General features: G+C 58.1%; 1 protein-coding gene across 2 annotated transcripts in view; it reads right to left on the bottom strand.

Annotated features, from left to right (window-relative positions):
• Nucleotides 1–221: 221 nt before the first annotated feature.
• Nucleotides 222–25,761, bottom strand: part of NTN3 (netrin 3) — a 26,601-nt gene continuing 1,061 nt past the window's right edge. Inside the window, exons 2-7 of one of the 2 annotated variants that reach the window (XM_010719882.3) lie at nucleotides 17,921–18,892; nucleotides 11,508–11,696; nucleotides 5,996–6,145; nucleotides 5,617–5,670; nucleotides 1,628–1,702; nucleotides 222–1,538 (exon numbers count right to left, since the gene is read on the bottom strand). In XM_010719882.3, coding sequence (XP_010718184.1) covers nucleotides 1,210–1,538; nucleotides 1,628–1,702; nucleotides 5,617–5,670; nucleotides 5,996–6,145; nucleotides 11,508–11,696; nucleotides 17,921–18,887 — 1,764 coding nt within the window. In that variant the 5' untranslated portion in view covers nucleotides 18,888–18,892 and the 3' untranslated portion in view covers nucleotides 222–1,209. Of the gene's footprint in view, nucleotides 1,539–1,627; nucleotides 1,703–5,616; nucleotides 5,671–5,995; nucleotides 6,146–11,507; nucleotides 11,697–17,920; nucleotides 18,945–25,761 lie in introns of those variants that run through there. The other variant, XM_031555761.1, reaches the window with a different exon arrangement.

Raw genomic sequence — 25,761 nt, 5'->3', positions numbered from 1 at the left:
CCAAACTGCCCTGACCTGATGCCCCAGGGCTGTGCCATCTCCTCTGCTGCAGACACCCCTGGGATGGGGTGGCTGCTCACCATGTGATGGGCACAGAAGGCCAAAGCATCCTCCTAACACACCAGGAGACAGCAGCACAGGCTGCAACACCTTGCTGAGCCTCACAGCCTTCCTAAACAGGCAAGGTTTATATGGAAAGGAATATCTATTGTCAGATCAACTATTATTTCCACTCATGTTTATTATGCTGAGACCATTATAACCTCAACATGGAAAGAAACTGATGTCTGTTTGAACTGGAGATTAATACAGTATGAAGAAGAAATAAAAGACTGGAGGTTGGTCAGCAAAAGCTCTTCTCTCTTCCTGACACCTCTGCCTCCGCACCTCTGGCACGGCCATGGTCACAGCAGCACGCAGAGCTGGCACAAGAGGAGAATATGGGTATCTGCAGGTCTTTCCTGTTGGGTCACCTGGGCCGTGCAGCAGGACAGGAAGTTCCCTGCTCCCTGCTGAGCACAGCTTTGTGAGGTGGTGGCCAACAACCCTGGCTATCCCCACAATTTCCATGGGTCCTGCCCCTGGGCAGCAGCACCAGTCCGTGTAAAGCTGAGGTCCTGCAGGATTCAGGTCTGGAGAAAGGTCACTTGGTTCTTCCAGCGGAGCTCCTGGGGCTGGTCCTGCAGCGCTGGATGGTCTCCACCCAGCCAGTCCATGTGTGCCCCGGGATGGAGGAAACTGACCTCCTGTCTCTGCTGCACAAGAAAAGGGGCATGAGAGCTGAGAGCAGTGCATGTGCAGCACGTGAGGGGGAAGCAGGCCCTCAGCACACAGCAGAGAGAGCTGCGAGCTCAGACAGCAGCACTGGGCGGAAGGTTTTGTACAAGGGGAAAGAGAGACTAGGACAGAAGGATGAGGAACAGCATGCCCGGAGCAAGAAACCAGCCCCTCAAGCTCCTTTAGGCAACAGGCACCCGCAGGACCCTCTCTGCTTTGCTCCTCATTAAAGGTTTGTCTTTCAATACACACTGAGAGAAGGAGACCCACACACACACACACCCACGCGTGCACACGCACACACAAAGGGGAACCATTGCCAAAATATACACTATAGACAGAAGAGTCCGTTCACACGATATATATGTACAGAGTCTCTGGGCACGGGCTGGGTGCGCAGCCGGGCCGGGACCTGCGCGGGGCACGAGGCCCTCAGGGCTTCACACACTTCCCTTTCTTCTCCCGCCGCTGCAGTTTCCGAAGACGGCGAGTCCAGGCATCCCTCCATTGGATGACCAGGCTGTTCTTGTCGGCCATCAGTCCCGGCCGGTCGGTGGAGTTCTCGCTGATCCCCATCACCAGGTACTTCTTGCTGATCTGGATTTTGGGGCATTTGCAGGACAGGTCCTTGAGGTGGATCCACAAGAAGTTGTCTCCACGCTTGACCCGCTCGTCGCGGCACTTGTAGACGGAGAGGATGTTGATGGTGAACTTGGCCCAGTTGGCCACCGTCTCCATTTCCAAAATGTTCACTTGGACCACTGAGGGAAAAGAGGGAGAGGAGGGTGACGGGGATGCTCTGCCAGCTCCTGATGGAACCGCCGTCCCTGGGGATGCAGGGCAGCCTTACCATAATCCTTCTTGCAGTATTTCTTCATGTTAATCTTGTAGTTGCCTTTGGCTGGCTTGCAGTAGGAGTCACAGTCTGCAGAGGAGGAACAGAGGGTTTAGCATGTGGCACAGCACTGTGCATGGGGCCCTGCCCCACTGTGGGGGAAGGTGTCGCGGTGGGGGCTTGTCCAGAGTGGGCTTTCCTGTCCCCGTGTCCTCCAGAAGGCTCAAAGCCAGGCCTGGGATGCTGCTAATAGTGGGGTCGCTGAACCCTGCTGTGCCCTCCTATTATCCCAGCCGCTCTTGCAGGCTGAGACTGGCTCCACTGCAGCCCCTGAAGTACAGCACTAAAGCCAGAGCAGTGTGGAGGAGAAGCCAAGTGCCCTTGGGCCTCTCAGGCTGGCCACATCCCCTCCTGTGATGACGGTGACAATGCCATGAAGGATTATTCAGGACATGGCTGGCGGAGGGAGCCTGGGGACCCTCCTCTGGGAGGCAGAAGTGGGTGGAAGAACCCCAAAAGAGCATCTGACTCTAGAGCAAGGGACGGAGTCTGGATTGTGACTCCTACTTCTGTGGAGTCCCAGGGGGTCTTAAGAACACGGGAAGCCAGCAGGTGAGGTGCCCTGCTGCCCAAGCATCTCCTGCTGGGACTGACCAAGCACGGCCAGGGAGGTCACCATGCTGAGCTTCCTGGACACACTCACACAAGCAGCATCTCTCTTTACAGCATCCTTCCCTATAGCATCCCTCCTTCCCTGCAGCATCCCTCCTTCCCTGCAGTATCCCTCCCTGCCATTCCTCCCCATGCTGGGGCAGAGGCTCATGTCCTCAAGGAAGCTTTTCTCTGTGCATTTCTAAAGGCTTCAGATTTGCATCTCAAGCAGAGGGAGGGCAGGCCAGGAATGCCTCTCTCCTTCTCCCCAAAGGCTTTGATCCCAACAATTGCCCGAAGCAGCCCAGTTCTCCTTCTTTCTTTGCCCCTGCCACCTTCTTTTGAACATCTCAATTTGTCTCTTTCCAAATGGCATGTTCTTCTAAGCCCATCTTTCTTCCTTTCTCTCCCTCTCCCAGGTTCTCTGTCCAGTTGGCAGAGCCCTCACCAGTCCCAGGACAGAGGGCAGCCACTGAGCTGCCTTTGTCTGCGGGTTGCCACAGCGATCGCTGGTGATGGAGGGGGATGGTGGGGAAATAACAGCACTCTGTGCCAAGTGGAGGAAGGAGAAAGAGGAAAGAAAGAAGCCCAGAAGCACAAACTCATCCTGAGCTCTGCTGCTCCCCTTTCTGCCCAGCTCCCTTTCAGTGAGGACTTTGTGCCGCCTGTTCCAAATTTGTCATTGACAGAAGTGGCTCAGCACAAACCTAATTCCTGGCAGAGTGGAGTTAGCTCTGCTTTTCGGCACAACCTCACTGCGCTGCCCCTGGGCTGGGCTGCCATAACCTCCGCATTCCCATCCTTGTTCCCATGAGGTTCCTCCGTCCCCAGAGCCACCGAGCCACACAGGGACACCACGCGGGGACAGGAGGGACCTTGGAGAGGCAGAAGGGACTGAGGAGCGCTGCCAGGGACTGGCCCCCCCATGGGGCTGAGCCTTTCTGGACCAGAGTGGTTTTTAAGTACCACAAGCTGTAGAGTCATCTGCGGGGGCAGAAAACACGTTTTGTGGATTGGAGTGATTTTTCTCAGAGAAACCAGAATGCTTTCAGGGGAAAAGAGGGGAGGCATCATAAAGAGAAGGAGGAGCAGCAGGAGTGATTAATTGCACTCTTCTTGTGGCTTGACAGGGTGCCCAGCATCCATGTCCCCTCCTGGGAGCTGTGCACAGGGATGGAACCATTGGTGGCAGTGGGGACAGAGCCCAGGGACACGGCACGCCGCGGCTGGCAGTGCGCAGCATCTTCAGAGAGGGCCACGCTTTAGGCTTCTATGAAGCGAAAACCCCGCTGGGGCCGCTTTCAGCTCCTTGCAAATCTGGCCAGATCCAAGCTGCAGTTTCACAAGGACACACAGGACCATATGGGCTCGCGGTCCCCTCCGCTGCTGGAGACGGGGGTTGGGAGCAAAGCCACCGCAGTAGCAGCCAGCGCCGCACAATGCAGGGCCAGGCGGAGAAAGCTGCACGGAAAGCCTCCCGCGTTCAGCCCTGCCACAGCCGGGCCATGGGGCGGCGATGCGCTGTGGGGCGCTGAGCTGTGGGGCAGCCCTGGTCAACCTGCCAGCCCCAGCCCTCTGCCGGCTCTGTGCTTGGGAACAAAGAAAAGGAAGAAAAGAAGAAAGAAAAACAATAACTGCCCTGGGCTCCCGCTCGTGATTAACATCATAAAACTGCGATTCTGAAAAGCCAGAGATGGTATTTGGAATTAACAGTTTGGGATTCGTTAGGGGACTTTTAACCTCAGCTTTGCGCTGAGGAGCGTTCCTCAAAAATAAAAACAATTCCCGCTCCATTTATGTAAGAAACTCAGGGAAAAAAAATAAATGAAGAAGACTTGTGTCTGCCCATGGGCTTCAATGTGCTGCAGAACTGAGCGTGGGATGCCAGGCAGAGTCCCAGCCCCACATCCCCACTGGGGCTATGGGATGCCCGGTGCTGGGGGATGGGAGGAGCACAGGGGGGTGGTGAGTTTGCACATCTGGTTGACTTCTCTGCGCCTCGAAAAAAAAAGAAGGAATATTTTGTTTTAAGAGAGATGTAACTTAATTAGGTGTTACGGCTGCAAATCTTTTACTGCTGACTTTGAATTCCTTTAAAGCCCTCTTTTGCACTCTGCTAGTTTTGTTAATTCCACTAACGGGGAACTAAATTTTTTTTTTGTTTTTTTTAACTATTATTATTTTTTTGCAAAGTGGAAAATATTTGGAACTAATAATAATAAAAATTACCAGAAATGGAGGCAGGACGCTTTGCTGTAAAGCTGGCCAGCGTTTGGGCAGGGATCAAAGCTGGACCCCAGTGGCTGCGAGGGGCTGGGGAGCAAAACGTGGGAATGGGATGGCGATGTCAACCCACAGCCCGGATGCAGACGGGGCTGTGATGTGGTGGTGGGGAAGTACCTGAGCAGCCGCAGCCCTGAACAATGTCCCCCTGTTCTTCCAGGCACACCTGCTGTGGGGCGGAGGGGAGGGGGCTCTGGGGCTCCAGGGAGGTAGAAGGGGTGCAGGTAGCGGGATGGGGGTAGGGGCAAGTGCACAGCCCTGGACAGCCCCTGGCCATGCCCAGTAATCCCAAGAGGGTCCTGAGGGAGCCCGGTCCCTGGCGCAGGCTATGGGCAGAGGTGGGCTGTGTTGCACTGAATGTACTGGAACTAGAAGCCAGAAACCTTCCAACAAGAAAGGCACAGGTTCAGCGACAGGCTGCTGAACACAGACCTGCTCCATCAAAACAAAGTGAGTGCTGGGGTCTCCACTGAGTGCCATTTATTTTCATGCGCCTGAAATTATCAGACAGGATACTAAGAGTGCTCCTATTTATAAAGCACTGGAAGGAGTCACCCTGATTAACTCTGTCCCACACATCCCTCTCTGTTTACAGCAACATCACTCAAATCCACTCCATTTTCCTTTCACCAAAGCCCCTTCTCTGGCATTCCCAGCTCCTGCTTGGATGCCTCATGGCCAGAAAGCAAAGCAAGCTGGAGAACAGCCTTCACCTCTACTCCCATCACCCATCACCATTCACATGCCCAAACCAGAGCAAGGAAAGACAAGTACTTGCCCCCAACCCCTGGCCTGCTGCAGAACCCAAAGGCCCTTAGTGCACTCCCTGGTCCCCATGAGAACCACTGCCAGCCCTGGCGCTCCCTGTGTCAGCAGCTCTGCAGGTTTGTTGATCCCTTTACAGAAACACAAAAGATTTCCACTCTTGCTAATTCTTTTACTAAAGGCAACCTTGTGGCTGGTGATGTGGATTTGGAGAGGTTCGGCACTCCTGAATAGGTGTGCTGTGGGGCAGATGGTGGAGGCAATGTCTCTGGGCAGGGCTGGGGCTGGGTGCACAGAGCACTTACCCGCAGGTGCCTCCGTGCTGGTGATGAGAGAGGTCGGATTGATGGCAGGGATCTCTGGAAGAGAAAGGGGGAAATGTCTTAAGGAGAGAGGTCGCCAGCCCTCGGCAGCCCACATTCCCAGCCCACTGTGCGCAGCCCTTCCTTTCCAGACAGAGGGGTCTCCCAGCCCTGGCTGCTTTACCAAGAACTTCGGGGTCTGACTGAAGCTGGGGAGGGTTCTGAGGGTGGCACACAGACAAGAGCCCTCTGCAAATGGGGTGCAGAGGGGATTTCGTGCGTCACCTCTAGGAAGCTCACTAAGAAAGTCTGGGTGAGCCTGCCCTGAATAACACAGGCCATTAAATATTCCTGGGGACACTTCATCTGGTGCAGGACTCACTGATGCAGGGGGCCACGGGCGATCGGCTCTGCTGGAAGCCCTTGGCGCAGCGGTTGCAGGTGAGGCCGGTCACGCCGTCCTTGCACGGGCACTGCCCTGTTGTTTGGTTGCAGGTCTTGCCGGCGGCTCCGACTGGGTGGCAGTCACAGGCTGGACAGGAAAGAGAGAAAAGTCTTTGGTTATTTGGGAGGAAACGCATGGCACAAGCCCACGGCTTGTCTGTGGTACTTATGGCCAGCCACCCACTGCCAGCTCCAGGGGACAGAAGGGAGAACCCATGGGGCAAGGTGCTCTGAGCCTCCTCTCCATAGAGCTGAGCCAACGTGGAGTTGGCACACCAACCTGAGCCTTGTTTTATTCTGGGATGGTCTGATGTGTGTCTTCTAGTAGTGATAGGTCACGGGGGAATGGTCTTAAACTAACAGAGGAGAGTTAGGTCAGTCGCTGGGGAGGAAAGTGAGGCTGTGGCACTGATGCCCGGAACTGTGGGTGCCCATCCCCAGAGGTGCCATGGGCAGCTGAGCTGGTGGGGGCAGCCAGCCCATGGCAGGGGTAGGGCTGGGGGCTGTGAGGACCCTTCTAACCCAACCATGCTGGGATTCTGGGATTCTATGATTCTCAATGCTGCCCTGGCTCATAAACCCTACCATCCATCCAATCTCCTGCAAGCCCTTACTGTTCTAATGGCCTTCCATCACAGTCTCCCCAGGAGACAAGCCAAACCTGACCTGAGTGGAAATTTGATTTCCAACCCTGGGATGGATCTGAAGCAGATCATCATCACACTGGATATACCCATACTGGATGATGGAGCTAATGATCTGGATGATGGAAGCAGGGATGTGGGAGGAAGACAATGCTTTGTCAGGAGAGGATCCTCCCTCTGCTGGCCCAAGGCTGGGCCTGGCTACAAGCTGGAGGAGGTTATCTTGGCCTCCATCGGTGTAAGAGTTGAACGTGATTCCAAAGCAAAACAAAAACATTTCCCCCCACCCATCCCCACAGCCCCCCGATGTTATCACTTCCCTAATTTTCACCAGATGGGACTGCTTGCAGCACCACGGCACGGCTCCCCAGGCTTCTCCTGCACGGCGAGAAACAAGAGCAAGCAGCCTCTAATGTGGACCAGATGCTGCACTCCTTATCAGATCCTGGCTGGGGCTGGAAACGGACGTGTTTCTGACAAGGATATTTTGGGGGCTCAGCTGTGATAACAAATGGCAGTGAGCGAGGGAGCCTTGGCATGACGCGGGGAGCAAGGGGCCTTTCTCCAGCCATAGCTTTCCAGGGCGGCTGGGGCCATGAGCACCACCTGCAGCCATTTCTTTGGAGCTGGGGGTAAAGGCATGCCGCAGCGTCCCTTCTGCGCGGGGCCAGTGGGCACAGGTACCCTTGAGGAGCTGGCAGGTATGGCTGCTCCTTGAGAGCGGCCAACGCTTTGTCTCTGCCACCAGGAAGGTTTGAATTGCTGCGTGAGGCTGCACACAGAGCCCCAGCAGGGCTGTGGTGCCAGGTGGGCTCGGCTGCGGGCACTGCACACACAGGTTGTGCGCACAGCGAGGGACAGTCTGTGCCCTGGGAAATTTATGGCAGAAGGCACACGTCCAGCCAAGATTTATGCAAGCGCTCAGCTTCACACATTGTGCATGATCTCCCTGGTCTCAGCAGTGTATTCCTGGTGTAAAGTTTAAGTAGGTCCATAAATCTCAGCTCAGTCAGGATCCAGTTCATCCGGATCCTCCTTGTGCTGTGAAGAAAGCTTCCAAAGACTCGACACCTTACCTGAGCAGCAGGTGAGCTGGCTTTGCTCATGCCACGTCCTGGAGAGACAGCTCTGTCCCAGCAGGTTGCTGTGTCTCACTGTGTCCCCTCCCCTCCCAGGGCTGACCCCTGTGTGTCCCCACCTCTGTGCCCATTGCCTGCAATGCCTGAGCTCCCACTGGGTGCTGGGAAGGAGTCCCCAAATCAGGGCATAACCCATGGAGCTGTGCTTGCCAGGAAGAATGTCTTGCACCTAATATTGAGAGTAGCTGTGCTTTCTGAGGCTTAGCTGCTGCTGCTTCCTCAGTTTTCATTGGAGAAAGCTCACGTTTTACAGTTTTGTTTAAATTACAGGGACTAATGCACAGCCACTCTTTATTTTACTTTCCAATTACCACTGTTGGATTAATCCTGCACACTGTCCTGTGTGTTCCACTCTCCTCCACGCCTCAGAGCCCTGTGGTGAGGTTGGCTGCTGGCTGCTGGTGGCCATTGCTGGGCTCACCTCTACTCCATCAGGTGTTGTGGGAGATGCAGGCTGGTGCAATCCATGGGGAGCATCTTTGTACCCATCTCTGAATCCCAGCAGAGATGAACCACGCTTGGATTGTTATTTCATAAAACAGTTTGGGTTTCTTTAAATAAATCACATTGTGATTTAGCTGGCCTCTGGGCTAGCATTTCGAGTCTTGAATATGAGCTGAGCTTTCTTCCAATGTTTCCCTTTGTTAGGCTGCTTCACTGCTGCCCTGGACCAGCTCTGGAGGAAGATCTTTGCTCAGTGCCTGCAGCTCTCCTTGCTCTGCTGTACGCTCTCCAGACCTGCTCTCATGGGCCTCGCTTTTTATTCTCCTCCTTCTTCCTAGCAGAAATGTAGCTATTCAATGCAGCAGGTGCATGGCACAGCTTTGGAAAAAACGAGTCCAAACCATCCGATTGCATCTCCATCACCTGGGGCAGGCACACTCTGGAGGGCATGGATCCTCAGCGATCTGCTCCTGCATATACACGAGGAAAGGGGAAATGCTCTCTGCTTTGCGAGGGAGGGACGGTCAAAGGAACAGAAGCGTGAAGGATTTTATTATTGACTCGGATGCCTGGGACAGAGCCAGGAGGTGGCTCTGCAGATCCAGGCACTGCTCTGCTGCAAGATTCTCTCCAACATATGCCCCGTAGCAGGGGACAGGCTTTGTGCACATGTTCATCTGGCTGAGCTGAGCCTTTGCAGCATTTCAAAACCGCTCGCAAGCACTGCCAGCCTTCAGGAAGTGGCACCATGGGGACCTGCAGGAGAGCTCTTCTGTGCAGGGAGAGCCTGCTGCAGCACCCCGCTCCTATGCTGCACTGGGGTCAGTGGCTTCACTCGCTGGGCTGAGTGCTGCAGCCCCAGAGCAACGGTGATATCTGAGCCTCTGCCACTGTAGGAAACACACTGAACCTCTCCTGCAGCTTAGCGCCTGCGTCCAGAAACTGGATGGGCCCTCAGCAGCCTCATGCACACCTGCACAACGTGTCCCCATGGCTGGAGGATGCCCCCGCATCCCCAGGCACTATGGGATGAGTGGGACATTGCCCCAGAGCTCCTGGCACAGGGCAGCACAATGGGAAGTGCTCACACAAACCTGCACTCAGCTCATGCTCACACCTCGAGGCTGGGCTGTGCTGAGCCTTCCCATCTGCAGCATCTAGCAAAATCCTGTTTCTTGGCTTCTTTATTTTTCATTCTGTTAGCACTCTTCCCTGGATGGACCAGCACTGGGTGATGGCAGGGTGAGAGGGAATGAAAGGTGGGGGAACCGTGCACGTGTGCCAGATGTGGGGATAGCAGCCAGACTGGGGTCTTCATTGCAGCTCCATTTTAGGCAGCCCCCTGCCTGCCCTCCAGAGGAAATGACTCAGGGCTTTCCCTGAAACCGCAGGCTGATGAGGCTGCCGCCTGCCCGGCTGCTCCTGCACATGGAGGGCTCTTGCCTGGGGCTGGGGGCACCTCTGGGGATGAGGGGGGATCAAGCACAGCCCCGGTGCGGGGAAATCCTCATGGAAAAGGTGGAAAAGGCCACAGTGCTGCACTGCTCTAGCCTGGCTGTGTTGCAGCAGGAGCTGGGGCTGCTGCTGTCCTGCTCTATCCCATCCCATCTCATCTCACAGCTGCTCAGTTATGCCCCCAGTCTGTGCCACGACCCCCTTCTGGCTGTCTCCAGTCCCAGGAGGCTGCAGAGGCGGTGGGGAGATGCTACATGCTGCAGGGAAGAGAGCAGCCTACCATTCCTCTGCTTCAGCCTCCTTATGTGCAAAGGAGGAATCTCCGGAACAGTGGGCAAATTAGGGGCCATCCCCAGCAGGGATCCTGGGAGCCTGCCTGGCGCTCCTCAGGATCAAAGCACTACCCATGGTGCGGTGTACAGACCCTCAGGATGTGCTCCTCATCCTGCATTCTTCTCTTCCTCTCCCACTGTCACCCCAAGGACACATGAGCACTGCCAATGGGAAACACTCACGTCCTGGGGCTCAGCTTTGGGGATGCTGTGCCCAAAGCTGGTTTCCCTTTGCTTTGTTCTGCCAAAGCCCCAGAGAGAACAAGGACGGAGAGAAGCCAAGGTGGGTCATACAGCATGGACAACAAAAGGTTTTTAGTTATGACAACACTGGATGCATTCTGGACCCAAATGAGCCCAACCTACCCATGAAGCTTTCACACCATGGAGCCTTGCAAATGCTTCAGTTCTATGGCCACGAAGTTGCTGCACAACACCGGCAACAGCAGCTGCTGAAGGTCCCACATAAACACACCGAAACCTGGCCAAGTGCTCGTCTGCTATGAGGGCACCAATGGGCTGGGGGCGGGCAGCATTCCACCGCCACCCCAACACATCTCCAGCACACATGGAAGCAGCTTTCCCTGCTATCTGTTCAGTACCACTGCCAGAGGGGAAGCTGCACTCCCTTCCGGGAGATACTTGCAATCTCAGCTGGAAAAATGGGATCAGGGGTGAGTTCCTGGCCTTGGAGAAACCATGGCAAAGCTCCCGTCCCCACCAGTGGGGTCAGCACAGCAGCGGCAGTCCAGGGGGATGGTCAAGGTGGCTTTTTGTTATCTGACCACTGGTGGGACCATTGTTTGGAGGCTCTGCAAAGGACGGAGGCTGCATGGAGAGGGCTGGTCGGGAGAGATAAGGCAGGGCAGCCCCGGGAGAGGAAAGCCTCCCTAGCTTGGCACAGGCCAGGACCTGTGGGGCCAGGCTGTGCTCCCTGCTTGGAGCCAGAACGGTTCCCAGATGCCTCAGGGCAATGCACACTGCCCAGGGGCAGCCCTGCTCAGCACCCCACAGACAGAGCTGCCCATCAGCAGCACCCATGGCAGCACAGCAGGGAGAAGGGAATCCCCGCCAGCATTGCCCCAGCCCTCCCAATGTGAGGAAGCACCACAATCCTTTTGTGATGCAGTGTGAAGACTTCCAAGTGTATCTACTGCCAAGACTACGTTGGTGTCAGAGCCTAATCCTCAGCAAGCTGCCACAGGCATTCTGCAGCACCTGCACAGCTCCACACCTCCCCAAATCCCAACACTAACGGCTGTGCCTACAGTTGTGCCAGGGCCAAGGGCCATTCCTCGTGGGGCAGAGGGGTCTCCCCCAGCCACCTGCTCCCACCGGTCTCCCTCCCCATCCCTTGGGTCTGGGCGCCCACAGACATGCTGGGCTCGAGGCCATTCCCACCATTCCCTCAGGGCAGCAGATGGCTCCCGGCTCACCTTTGCAGGCCTTGCGGTCCGTGATGGACTTGCTGAGGTCCCGGTAGAAGCCCTCCTTGCAGTAGTGGCAGTGCCTCCCAGCCGTGTTGTGTCGGCAGTTGAGGCAAACGCCGCCACTCTTCCTGCCCGACAGCTTGTACAGCTCCATGTTGAAGCGGCAGCGCCGAGCGTGCAGGTTGCAGTTGCAGGCTGCAAAGGAACAGAGTGTCAGCAGGGGCAGCTCAACGTCACCGTGAGCACCAATTGCTGGGGTCAGACAGCGCTCTCTGTGCTCCACGGTCCCCAGCACGGTGGTCATGCCCTCTCCATCCGCACAAACGTGCAGGCATGGCTTTTACTGCATGGAGTCCTAAAAGCTGAGGCTGGTGGTCTGCTGGGATTCTGCTGCACCAGCACTGCCTGAGCAGGGAAACAGGGAAACAGGAGGGGTAAACCCACGCCAGGTGCACAGCACGGACCCCACAGAAGGACTCCGGATGCGGGGTCAGGAAGGAGGAGAACGTGGCTGGAAGTGGTGGTGCAGCCAGCCCCAGTGTGTCATCCAGATGTGCAGCATCTGCCTCGTAAAGGGGTCAGGGCTGGAAGTCAGTAAGGAGAACGGGCACGTGTGGGCATGGAGCATGGGGCTGCTCAGCCAAAGGCAGAGCATTGGGGTGCAGCTGAGCAGGGGTTGTCCATTAGTGCTGGCCGGGCAGTGCCAGCCAGGCACCTGCAACCTGCTGCCCCACAGGGCATCAGCCTCAGCGCCAGCAGCACAGCCCCCAAACTGCTCTTAGTTGAGGCTCTGCTCTGCACACACACACACAGAAGCCCACAGTGACACGCGCATGCACAAACGTGCAGAAGTATGTGTGCACTCTCACATGCACTTACATGTGTGCATGTACAGTCACGTCACAAGCGTGTGCACAAGCATGCATGTTCATATTTGCACACTGGTACGCATGCTCTCATATATGCACACACACACACAGATGCATGCACGTGCCCCCACACACGTGCACACTGATGCAAACACACTATTTCTTTCCTTAGCCACAGGAACTGAGAAGACCCCCTGCCCGATTCCACGTGTGTGAGATAAAAAGGAAAAGCAGTGCCAGTTCCTGTTTAACACTCTCGCAAAAAGATAATGGGAACAAGATTTCCTTTGGCAAAACACAGCGCCCGCCCCCAGCCCCCTCCCTGCGCTGGTAAATTGAGGCTGGGTGAGAGTTTTTCCAGGCGTACTGTGAAATTCATTAACATGTCAGCCCAGATTTAACTGCTGGGCCTGCTTGTCGTTTGTGTGAAGTTTCCCCCGCTCACCCCCCCGGGTCGCCCAGGAGCACATTGGGAGCCTCAGCCTGTGCAGATCAAACGGTCCTGGCATCATGTGGGGAGAGCAGCAGCACACCCTGAACCCAGCCTGCACAACCCCTGAGCCCAGCCTGCCTCCAACTCCCTCATATTATGAGATTGGTGTTGTAAAAATCCCAGGGCAGGAACAACACCATTGGGCAGTGGGTGAATCCTGGGGTCTGTTCCTTCTGAGCTCACCTTTTACTGGTGCTGGTGGGCAAACTCTCATGCTTGGCTGGACAGTGGGAAACGGTGCCTGAAGGAAGAGCAGCACGTTTTGCTGGGTGGTGAGGATGCAGCTGCGTGGCAGGGATGGTGTTGGAAGAGTGGGGATGGTGCTGGCATGGTGGGAATGGTGTTGGGATGATGGGGGTGGTGATGATGTGATGGGGATGTTGCCCCAGTTGTCACCCATTCAGGAGTTAGGAGATTCAGAAAGCAAGCACCTGATTCTGCACAGAATTAAACAAAGACCTTCATGTGGGTCCCAACTGAGTGCGCTTGTTGACTTGGTGCACCAGGCATGGACCAACTCCCAAATCCCAACTGGGATAACAGTGACGCAGTGGGCACAGTGGGGATGTGGTGCAGCAGGGATGCAGCTGCTCTGCCAGGCTCTGCGTAGGGCCAGCACCAGCGCACAGGCTGCTGCTCCGTCCCCAGGCTGGGAGGACAGGCCAGGGTGGCTTGTGTTGCTGAGTGGAGGCACCTGCAGGGAAATAATTCTGGGGGCAAAGGGACCCTATTTTTGCCTTGCTCACCCAGCAGGAGAAATCCTGGGCCCCTGCAAGCTTCTGCATCCTCTGGGAAGCAGAAGGGACATGGGGGCAGTGGAGGAGGAAGGTCAGGTAAATGATTCACCACGGCCATCACAGGTCTCTCTCTGCCCCAGTTTAATTGGTGATGGAGTAACTGGCCCGGCCTTTCTGTGGCATTGAAGCAGGGCCAGGGGCTGGCTCACTGCCCTGCTGCTGTGTGGCACGTCCCCACCAGCCCCAAGGCCACCCCTGCATGGCTACAGAACTGTCCCAGAACTGAGAACTGCTCCGAGGGTACCAGAGTGATACTGGCCATACATTCTCGCTGTGAGGATGTGGCCAGTCTTGGCCATGCTGGGATGGGGACAGGGTCACAGTGTGGCACATGAGAGGCTCTGCACTCCTGGGCATGCAGTGCTAATCGGAGCGGACGGTCCCCCTCACACTGTGCTAAATGCTTGTGCTGTTCTCAGAGCCGACTTGGTTGCAAGCTCTGTCTGTCTCCTGTTAATCACTAATTAAAGGCTTGAATGCTCCCTGCTGTTTGGAGTATTAATAAGAATTTAATTGCACAGTTTGGGGCTAATTACGTGGTGGTTTGCTTCTGCCCTTGTACAGTATGCCCAATTAAACAATCATATGATCAATTAAACAATCACAAGATCTAATAATTTGCAATAATAGACTAATTAAACGTCAACACCTTGAAATGGGGCCGCCTTCTGTCCCCCTTTTGAAGGCTTTGAACCCCCGCCTGGACTCTGACTACCCCAATACCTCCTCCCCCCAGCTCCCCACGGGTCAGCAGCGAGGTGATGGTGGGAGGGGTGCATGGCTGGGGACCCCCTGTGGGGACAAGGGACGGGCAGCATCGTGCATGGGGAGCACACGTGCAGCAGATGCCGGTGCCAGCAGGACATGAGGGGGTTCGCCGCCCCCACGAGCTCCCTGGGAGTGATTAGTTAACGGAGCTGGCTCAGCGAAACCCTAGACCGGCTGCCGCTGCCAACCCGCAGCGGATTCGAGCTACGCCCCTGCTTTGGCTGGAGGGGAGCTCAGCCGGGAGGCGAGGCGGGACGGCTGCACCTCAGCCCCGGAGAGGAGCGGGGCAGGAGAGCCCGTGCGCCCAGTGCCAGCACGCGGGCCGTTCCCTGCCTCTGCGGGACGGCGACGGGGACAGGGACGCAGGCACAGCCGGGATGGCACTGCCGCACAGCAGCCCAGCTCGCCACCTGGCCGCCAGGAAGCAGCCCGGGGCCTGTGAGCCCCCAGTGAGGATGGCGTGAGGCTGAGCCACCGCAGCCCACCCCAGGAGCAGGGCTCGGGGCTCGCAGCTGAGCTCTAATGCCCTCCGTTGCAGGCAGACCCCCGGCTCCGGCTCGCCCAGTGCCCCGCAGCCGCTGGGGAGGGAGGATGCTGGGGGGGGAGGGCGTCTGCTGCCCTGCTCACCGCCTCCCGGAGCCACCTCCTGCCTGGCACCAGTGTAAAGGAGGCCAGGTCAGCTCACTGGGCTTAAAAAGGGGATTTCTGAAGGAATTCTGCATCGGGAGCTCTGAGATATAAAAACAAGAAAACGTGCACAAGGAGGGGACAGAGGGGACGAATGAAGGAGAGGCGGGCCTGCAAAACCCATCAGCACTCCTCCGCGCACCGGCATCCCACATCGATGCCCTCAGTTCCTGGCCGCTCCTCTGCCCGGTGCGGGGGAAGAGCAGTCCCACCGGGAGCACGCAGAGCCCGGATCAAAGCGAGCCCCGAGTTCTATCCGTGGGCTCCGCAGGTTCTGCTCCGGGAGCAGGGTCTCCCCTTTGTGCCGCGAGCAGAAAGGCACTCCAGCCGCGGCGGCGACAATGGGAACAAGAGCTCCAGCATTACCAGCGAGTGGATCAATTACTTCCAGTGGCTGCTTTGCGCTAATCCGCTCCCCCCTGCCTTGGGGACAGCCTCCCGACTGGGGCACCGGGCTCTGGGTGGCAGCTCCGCGGGAACAGCAGCAGGGATGGAGGACAGGGCAGGGCAGGACTGCCAGAACAGCACTAATGCGTCCCCCAGGGGGCTGGGGAGACTCGTGACCCTGCCCACACCTCTGTGCTGTGGGGATTTCCCCTCCCTGAGCCCATCCCAGAGGTTGGGAGGGCCCGGCTGTGCCCGGGGGACACCGGCACTGCTCTGCAGGCAGCCCGGTGGGCACGGGGCCATGCACCCTGCAGCATGGAGCTGGCCTCGCTCTCGTGCCAAGCTGGCAGTGTGGCAAAGCCACTGTTGTCAGCCCAGCTGTGACCTCCCCAAACCTGACCTGTGAACAACACTCAGCTATGCGGAGTGGCAGCGTCTCTGCTCCCTACAGACACTGCAGCACCTCCTCGATGCACACATCTTTGCCTTCCTGCTGAAAGGCACGCATCTCTGCTGTTCTCACCTCTGCACTCCTTAGCACCGGTGAGAAGCAGAAATTCTCGTGACAAGAGAAAAGCAGAACCCATGGGAAGCCCTAAAAACAGCGCCCACCTGCCCAGACCTCCGTCCTCCTGCACACGCCATGGGCCAGCTCAGCTGCTGCACAAACTCCCAGGAAAATGGGGATGGATGTACCAGCTTTGTTTTTTGACCCAGATGCACACGTGGCCATGCCTGTACTCCACCGTGGGGCAGGACTTCCCCTCATTCCCTATCCAGAGCTGCTCACACAGCTGGGTGAGTCCACAGCCATACGGGCAGCACCAGGGAGCACAGGGCAGAAACTGCACCAGCCCCTCGACTCCATCCCCGCTGCACACATGGGGATGCAGAGCACTCCGGGGCACTCCGACCGCCTTCCTCCTCTTCCTCCTCCTCCTCTTCCACCACGGGGCAGCATAGGGCTGGGGCGTGGGACGGAGTCGGAAACCCCACAGCCTGGGCTGAGCAAAGGGAACTTCCCGGGCGGCCTCTCCTTTTAATTGGTGCTAATTGCTGCGTCTGTTCGTGCTGGCTGGGGAGATGTCATTGTTGAAAGGCACAGAGGGGAAGGCTCGGGGAGCTAATCCAGCTTTCAGCCGCTAAGCCCTTCGGAGGCGTGTGATGGAGGAGCTCTTTCAGGTCCCTTCAGAGAAGGCACAAAGCCCGAGAGGGAAAAGGGAGAAAGAAGGGGATCGAATCAACAGGAAAAACCACTTTCACACGCAGCTTGGCTAAGGGCCTTTGTGTGCGGGGTTTGTCAGGGTGTCTTGAAGGGACCGCTCCGTGCCCCTGCCTCCTCCCCACTCTTCTTTTCTCTCCCTCGTTTATCTTTTCAGCCTCATCTGCCAAAAGGGATACCCAGCTGGGGGAGGCCCTTCGGTCTCCTCTTCGGTCACCCATCCTGCAGGGCAGAGCGAAGGGCACAGTGCAGCACGGGGCAGAGGGGCTGCTGGGTCGGGGTCCTCCTTTTGGTCCACCTCAAATTTTGCTCCCAAATGTGGTGTTTTGAGGCAAGCAGGAAAACATCAGGGCTAACCCACTCCCATGGGGTGTGAGGTGTTTTGCAGAATGGCTCAGGCTGTCCCTTTGGACCACCAAACTTTTTTAGCTTTTTTAGCCTTTTTTTTTCCCCAGAAGAAATCCTCCCTAACAAACATATTGAAGCCGGCAGCTGGGATCTCAACAAGTCATCGATCACGAACACTAATAGGTCCCCTGACCTCTGGCGCATCCAGCAGGCCATTCGGGGGTTGATTGATGGTGCGGTTCCCTTGTCCCTATCCTGCTGCCCCCTGGGACTGGGTGGGGGTCCAGGAAGGGGAGGAGCCGGTTCCTCCCTCTCCCAGGGCTTTGTGGGGCTCTGGCATCCCCCATGCTGCATGGACAAAAGGCAAAAGCCTCACAGAAACCCCAAAGAAACAGACATGAGAGCGGGGCAGGCGAGCAACGCGAGATCCATATTTGTGAAAAGTTTCCTTCGGATTACAACACCTTTAATCTGCATAAAGCTTTATAAGGAGAGCTGAGCCAAACCCACAGTACACAGCACCATGTCAGACTGACCGAATGATGACATGCTGAAACGGCAAAGCTCGGACATTCCCTTAAACCCTGCTAGGTTTTCACTGCCCGTACCAAACCCAGTGCCCATCTCTGCCTTATCGCAAGGACAAGCAGCTCCAGTGGGCACCGCTCCCCTCACGTGCTGATGTCCCAAAACACACCCTCATGCCTTTTAGGGGGGGCTGAGCGCTTACGGCCAAGCTAACACATCCTATGGGTCGCAGGCAGCAGAGGCTCACGCCTGTCCCCATTGCACCCAAGGCTCGGCCCATGTCCCCTCCCCCCGCTCTTGCCCCATGGGACAGCACTTACCCAGGCACTCGTTGGCCTCGCGGGCGCTGGCCCGCTGCCACGGCCGGTCGTAGTGGAAGGGCTTGCAGCGGTCGCACTCGGGCCCCTCGGTGTTGTGCTTGCAGTCGCACACCAGCTTCTGCTCCTTGTCCTTGATGCAGCGCGAGGCGTGCCCGTTGCACTTGCAGCGCCCGCCGACCTGCAGCTCACCCACCGAGTAGTAATAGGGGGTGGCCCCGGCCCCGCCGTCCTCCTCGCCAGCCTCGCGGCCCCCCAGCTCACGGAAGAGGTGGGGACGGCTGAACACCACCCGGATGTCGGTGGCCGTCACCCAGTCCTGCAGCACAGGGCTGCTGTCAAAGTCCTGGGCCGAGGGCCGCCCGTCGAGCGTGCTGAAGGCGATGAGGCCGCCGGTGAGCGGGTAGAGGTCGGTGAGGCCGTCGGTGCACAGTGCCTCCTGCTCGTTCTGCTTGGTGACGGTGGCCTTGCTGGGCTTGCCGTAGATCTTGCGGCACTGCGAGGAGTAGTACTGGTAGGGCACCCACGTCTTGCCATAGTCCATGGACTTGAAGATGGCGGTGGACTCCGGCCGGGGCGAGCAGAACTGGAGGCTGACGTAGACCACCTCGAACTTCTTGCCGAGGGAGAGGGTGAGGGTGACGTTGTGGGGCAGGTGGTGCAGGGTCTCGGAGCGCCAGCACGTCATGTTGGCGGCGGTGTTGAGGTCGGTCAGGTAGGCGGGTGGGTGGGCTCGGCGGGGGTCCGAGGCATCGCAGTGCCGAGTCGGGGGCTTCCCACAGGTGCTGGAAGCCTGCACCTCCTTCCCGAAGGCAGCGTTGACAAACTCGGGGATGCAGCGGCGGGGAGCCCCACTCTCATCATAGCAGGGGTCCGGGGGTGTCTGCTGAGCCACGAAGGGGTTTGCAGTCTGTGCCAGGCGCAGCACGCTGGCGGTGAGCAGCAGGCGCAGGAGCTGTGGGGCCTCCATCCTCCCTGGGACGAGAGCACAGAGTGAGGGATGGCAGGGCATGGCGCACCCATAGCTCAGCACTGCCCCTGCAGGGGGCACAGGGTGCAGGGATGAGCTCAACACCCGGGCATTGGGCTGCAAATGTCCTCCCACACCGTGCCCTGCCACAGCATCATCTCAGGATGCCCTACTGACAGCATTGGAAGGAAGAAGTCAGAAACAGCCCCTTCCTGCACAAACGCCCTGCAGGTTTCAGGCAGGATGGCGACATTCACACCCATGGATATCACAGGGCTTTCATGCATGAGGTGATGCCCCTGAGCTGAAACTCCCTACAGCAAGAGCATGGGGATGGGACTTAGCCCCACAGCACTGTCACAGCTTGCTGGGGTCAGCACCCCATTCCCCTCTGCCTCTCTGTGAGGTGGACCATCACACATCTCCCTCGCTGCTGACCCTGAGGTGGTTACAAGCCAGTAGCCGACCTCCCTACAAACCCCACTGCCACACAGCCACAGCATTCCCACTGCCAGGAGCTCCTTCTGGCCTTGCTCCCCCAGTGGGTTAAGAGCCCCCACCACCCCTGTGCCCTCAGCACAGTCCTGCAGGATGGCTGGGGCTCTGTGCTGCACTCCCAGGAATGAAGTGTTGGTTCCCAGCCCCTGTGCTGCTCCCAGCAGCACGCTCCTGCTGCTGGGGACAGCCCTGTTTCTATTGCTCTGTGTTATTTTCCTTCTGCTGTGGAAGGGAGCTCACCCTGGCCACGCTGCCAAACCACTAATGGGGGAAGCTCCTCCCTGCCCGGCCAGGCCCAGCTCTGCAGCCCCTGAGCCAGCAGCAGGCAGCAGGGAGGGCAACAGCAGCTGGTGCCCAGGGAGTTCCCCACTGCGGAGGGGCCCTTCCCTCTGCTCCACCACCACGGATGGGAGAGGAGCGTCTGCAGCCAACTTGGTGGCTTGCATTACCCAGCAGCACATCCTCTGCTACTTGCAGAGCCTCTCGGGGACAGCCTTGTGTGTGGCTCAGTGGCCAGGCACTCAGCAAGCAGCACCAAGAATCTCTTGTGCCACGAGCACAGTGAGTGGGTGGCACTGCTAGAGCAAAGGTGGGCATGGGGACAACCCTAGAGAGGAGAGTGTTGCCCAGAGCCATGCCCAGCAGCAGGGCCTGTGGGCAGCAGGCACAGAGCTGTCACTGCAGAGCAGGAAACGCTGTGCCACTCTGCATGCACTGCTGCATTAAAGCTGGCAGAGGCTGGAGCTACAGGAGATGTGCCTCACCCCAAACCCTATTCTTCCTGGGCAGACTGTGATGGAAACACACTGGGATGCAATCACCCTGACCCTAAGCCATCCACCTGCTTCTGTGCATGTGGCATCACTGCTGCTTGCAGGACACCTGCAGTGAGCAGGGGAATATCACCCAGAGAGCGGCAATGCAGGAGCACGAGGACTTGCACTCAGCGGAGCCCTGCCTATGCCCCACCACCTCCAGCCAGGTTTGCACCATGTGCTGCACCACACATAGCAGGAGAGCACCTGTGTGTTCCTGGGCTACAACAAAACCTTCTCCATCAGGATCTTTTCTGGTCTTTCCAAATCATTTTTTTCCTGATCTTCCCCTGCAAACTTAGCAGCTTTGTGCTGGCAGCAAGCTGCTGGGGGTTCCCCAAGAGCTGCATTGCAGCTAAGCCACATTCTAAGCCCCCTGGTGCAGTTCAGTCTGTTTGCTTGCTCCCTGCACATTCACCCCATGCCTGCCAAGGGGATGAGGCTCATGCTGTGCACAGGGGGAGCTGCCCAGGTTGCTCTGGCCATCACCTGCCCTAGATGCTGGGCTCTGCTGCCCACGTCTGCCTGGTGCATGCTAGTGAGATGCCCCGCACAGAGTGTAGAACAGCCCCATCCTTCCCACGAGCTTCCAGCTCTCCCATCGCTCACGTCCCATGTGAGCAGGGAACTCCCCTTCCTGCCCCAGGGAGGGAACGGATGGGGCGCAGCCACCACCCCAGCCCTATGTGTCACAAGGGGGCATCTCCGAAAGGATGGATGACCCGTGGGATGACACCCATGGCAGAGGCCTTGCTGCCCTACGCTGTGCTCTGGTGCCCAAACTTTTGGGGCTACGCTGGGGAGCAGCCGTGGAGGAGCTGGGCCCCGGCGCTTGCCGAGCAGCGTGTCGGCACTGCAGAGGCACCGTGTGAATGGAAATCATTATCATCTGCCAGACCACACACATGCACACACGCTCCGTGTGCAGCTCACCCCATTATCCCACTGAAAGGGAGCCGGGGCCGGTGGTCTCCACGGGTCTCACCTCTGCATCGGAGAGGAGGGCAGCTGCAATCTGCTCCCTTTTATGCATATTCAGCGTGACCCCTGGGCTGTCGGCAAGCTGCCAGGGAGGCCCGACAGTGGGTTTTTCTCTCCTAGCTCCATCTGCCCCCCTTCCACTTCCCTCTTTGGTGCCCTTGCTTCAAACCTAATGGAGACACTGCCAGCTGAGTGCTGGAGAAGGCATCCCAGGAGCAATGCTGATTCTGCATCAGGATGGATTTGGCCCTCCATGACCCTGGGCGAGGGTGAGGTTCCCTCATGCCTTCCAGCCGGGTGAGGACACGATGCCAGCCACAGCAGGAGCGTGGCACATGGTTTGCCCTCTCCGAGGCCACAGCCTCTATCCCAGCTGCTGCCGTGGCCACGCTCCTCCCCAGTGGCAGTTGCATTTTTGAGGTGGGTGATTTCCTCACTCCTCTGGTTGGGGAATGCTAACAGCCATGCGGTTTGGAAGAAAGTCCCCATGCCTTCACACTCGGAAGTGCTTTGCACTTTAAAAATTAGCTGCTATGCACGGCATCTCCACAACCCTGAGCCCCAGAGCAGCACTGCCAGGGGCACCCATGGTTCTGCACCGCCTGCAGACACGCCGGAGTCTCACTGGGATGATGCAGACATCCTGTCCTCCCCCCGTAGGCACCGTGCTGCAGGTGTGCTGGGTTTGGATGCTGAACACAGGTCCTAGTGCTGGCTGGGCGCTCATCGGCCTCAGTGCAAAGTCTGGATGCACGAAGGCAGGTGCAGCAGGTGAGCGGCACGGGAAGAACACACTTCCCAGCGCTGACCCCCGTGCCTGCAGCAGGTCCAGGGTCACTGGGGAGCAGAGCGAGGCCGCGGCAGCTTTGCAGAGGTAATTATAGGATTAAGTGGAACAACATGGGGAGGGGAGGGAAGGCGGTTATTAGCCAGATTTGATCCCAGGACCTTTGCGGCGCAGGAGCAGCCTTCTCCAATTAAAGCAGCGGGGAAGCCGTGAGCAGCCTGAGCAATGGCCACACCACGCGCCGCAGCCCGGCCACCGCAGCAGCACTCCAGGGTGCAATGGAGGCCCGAGTCATGCACTGGTAGATGCCATTTAGCACATGGCCGACAACGGCCACAGCTGGGTAATGAGCCCACAAAGGGCAGGGGAAGCGCATTGGGCTCACCCAGCCCTATCTCCTCAACGCTGTGCTTGGGCAGAGGGTGTCTGGTCCCCGCTGGGTGTGGGCAGAGATGCAGGGTGCTGGAGCCACAGGGCTCTGTGCAGCACAGCACAGTGAGGGGTGGAAGCATCCAGCAGGGCACAGGGGACCTGAGCAGATGAGGGGCTCCGCCCCACAGCCACATGTGCTGCAGGAGAGACCCACGGGGCATCTGCCCAATTCCATGAGCTGGGAGGCCATGGAGCCCCTCTTTATGTGTCTGCTAGTGCCAGCTGGGGGCTTCGGGCCTCCAGCAAGAGACATGCATCAGGACCAAAATCGGGCTCTGGACACAGATAAATAATTCCATGTGTCATTAGGACAAAAACACAATGGAGAAATATTTAAAAGGAAAGGAAAAGCCCCATGCACTGGGAGCAGGCTTGGCTTTTGGGCAGGAAGGGGCGAGGCAGAGCGTGCCACAGTGGGGCTGCGGGCATCAGGGACAGGCTAAGGCTGTGGGCACTGGAGCAGCCGCCCACCAGGACGAGGCTGCGGCTCCCGCGCAGCACAGTCCTGACCGAGCTCCCTCTTCCCCCTTCATTTCTGATTTCAGAGGGCTGTCAATGCATACAGACCCACAACCACTCCCCTATTGTGGAGCTGCTCGCTCCTTGCAGCCCCTCAGGCTTGCAGCCCGTGCCCCACGCTGTGCACATGGCTCATGTGGGCGACGCGAGGCAGCGCGCTCCCGCAGCAGGCGCTCGGCGACAGCTATTGCAATGCTCTCTGGCAGGCTGGAGGCAGCATTACACAAGCCATACGGTACCCCAGCAGTGCCAAGAGACGCATACATATTACCCCGCACGCAGGAAAGGATGGTCCAGATTCTGACCTCAGCCCCTTTGGCATCAGACAGAAGCAGCTCCATTCAGACCAGGCCAAGCAAGACGTAAGCGACTCCATTCAAATTTACACTGGCATACCTGTGGTCAGCATCTGGCCTGGCTTGAATTAGCTTCAGTCTGACGTTACAAAAGGGAGGAACAGTGCCCAGATTTCCTAGGTTATCGAAAACAAAAAAAAGGAGTCCACCCAAACCACCCAAGGCCACTCAGACATGTGCACGGACGTTCGGATGCATCACCCACTTTGGGAGCTTTCGGTGAGCCGCCCCCAGGGAGGACCTGCTGAGGCTGTGCAGCGCCCCGTTTAGCTCTGGGCAGAGCCTGTCCCCTCGCTGGGGTGAGGCTCATGGCACAGTGGGGCTGAGCCCACTTCACTGTGACACTCGACTCACCGCAGAGCGGGGCGAGCACTTCCCACCAGCGCCAGCTGCAGATCTCCTCACCCGACAACAGCAGCCCACCGAGCTCCAGCCTTGTGGGAGCAGAGAGCACAGCTGCCTCCATGCTGCCATGTTGGTTCATCTCTGCTACCGCTCGACTCGCTCTGTCACACACTGGGGACCCTCCCATCACTCCCCACGGCGCTCGGCCCCATTGCAGAGCCCTCACGGCTCCTGCCCTTTCCACTCCATCTGGGAATAAAGCGATCTGGTTTCCATAACGGCCCTTGTTGCCTTTTCACAACATGCCGGGCACAGATGTTGAAAATAGTCTGGATGAATATTTAAAATGGTATTCAGAGATGAGAACATTTGGCCAGCTTTGAAAGATCTCTCACATCGGGTACGGGATGGCTCACGACAACGGGGCCGGAAGCGCGCTGCACTCTGACATCTCTCTCTCTCTCTGGCTATGGGTACCACGTTTCATGCCCCTGGTGTCACACTGCCTGTTACTGACTGCCAGCCAAGTCTGCAGCATTTGGAAGAGGCTGTCACGTACGTTTTTAACATCACGGGGCAAAGTGGAATATGGAAAATCTGTCGCATTTCCATACTGAGCCTAAGTGTCCTGCGCAGGCTCAGGGAGGGACTGGTGGGGGCACACAGAATAATTGCTTCCTTATGGAGCAGGGCCCAGGTGGGAGGTGGGGGAACAGGAGGCAGAGGTGCTGCTTCCCTGGAGAGGGCAGATGGAGGCAGCCCCATTGGGAGCACATCTCCAGGGCCTGCACCTCCACTCGCCTCCTCCCAGGGCCCTTGCCCAGCTCTGCACCTCCCCCAGTTGCTGCCCAGGAAGCCCCTCAGCACACCGTGCCGAAAGCCCTTGGCTGCCAGCACCCCTCCACCGGGGCTCCTTGGCAGTTTGCATTTTGCAAGGCTCCTTAGTGGAAGCTGCATCCCCACACACAGATCCTTCTCTCCAGGCTCACTCTGGTTCCTGCCAAAGCCAGCATGGCACCTGCCATCGACACGGACCTGATGCCTTCCTGCTGCACACCTCACCTCACCGGGCGGTGAGGATCCCACGGCACAGCACATCCAGTGCTGGAACAGCAGGACCTCCATCCGGCGGTCAGAAAAGCACAGCAGCTCCCTCTGTTTTATAATGGGAATACTGCAGAAAGGAAAGGTGCCACCATGCATCACAACGCCTCGAAGCGGGTGTCTGCAGCATGGCTCAGGCCCTGTCTCTGCTGAACCGGTGACAAGGAGCTGCGGTCCCTCCTTGCCTTGGGAGTGGGCAGCAGTGGATTCAGTGAAGGAAGAAGGACTTGTGTCACTCCTGGCTACTGAGGGGCTGCAAACCCCAGGGTACCCTCAGCACCACCGTGGGTCCCTCACAGACAGCACTGCCAGAGGTGGGGATGCTCAGCATGGCTCACATCTCACCCCCTGCCCGCATGCATCTGAGCTCACACCAGAGCTGAACGCACACACGAGTTCTGCCCGGCAGGACCCGCACTGCTCCATCCTCGCCCTCCCTCACCGTCCAGCTCACAGCATGGTGAGAGCCGGGCCGCGTGAGAGGCTGCCGAGCACCACATCCCCAGCGCAGCAGCCAGTCCTTATCCCAGCAAAGGTATTTCCATCCACCCACCCACTCTCCTGCGGCACGGGAAAGCTGTGGGAGGGACGGCGTTTCAAAAAAATGAGGGTTCAGCAGCAGCTCTGGGACAGAAAGGCAAAAGGAAAACCACCGAACGCAGCCGGGCTTCCCTTCTCCCCCCCTCACCACCCGCTCACACACTGCGCTGTGCAGGGGCAGCTCTTCCCCCAGCTGCAGTGTAGAGCCAAGGCATGGTGGGGTGGGGGGGAGGGGGATCCGGGGGTTCTCCAGCAGTCCGAACGCGCCGCAGCTGAGAGCAGCCCGCGGGAGCCTTTCCCGAAGGGAACCCCCCCTCTACCGTGCAGGATGATGATCCCCGACCCTGGCAGAGCCGCACAGCCGAGGTGCCAGCGCTCGGTGCCCGCAGAAACCGGGCACTGCTCCCGCATTGGGGGTCGGGGCTGCGGTCCCTCCCGGCAGCGCGGGGGCAGCGAGGCCGCGGAGCTTCGCGCAGCGCCGGGCACTCCCTTCCCCC

This window comes from Meleagris gallopavo, chromosome 16 (genome assembly GCF_000146605.3).
Source record: "Meleagris gallopavo isolate NT-WF06-2002-E0010 breed Aviagen turkey brand Nicholas breeding stock chromosome 16, Turkey_5.1, whole genome shotgun sequence".
Lineage (NCBI taxonomy): Eukaryota > Metazoa > Chordata > Aves > Galliformes > Phasianidae > Meleagris > Meleagris gallopavo.
This window is presented reverse-complemented; position numbering and strand designations above follow the sequence as displayed.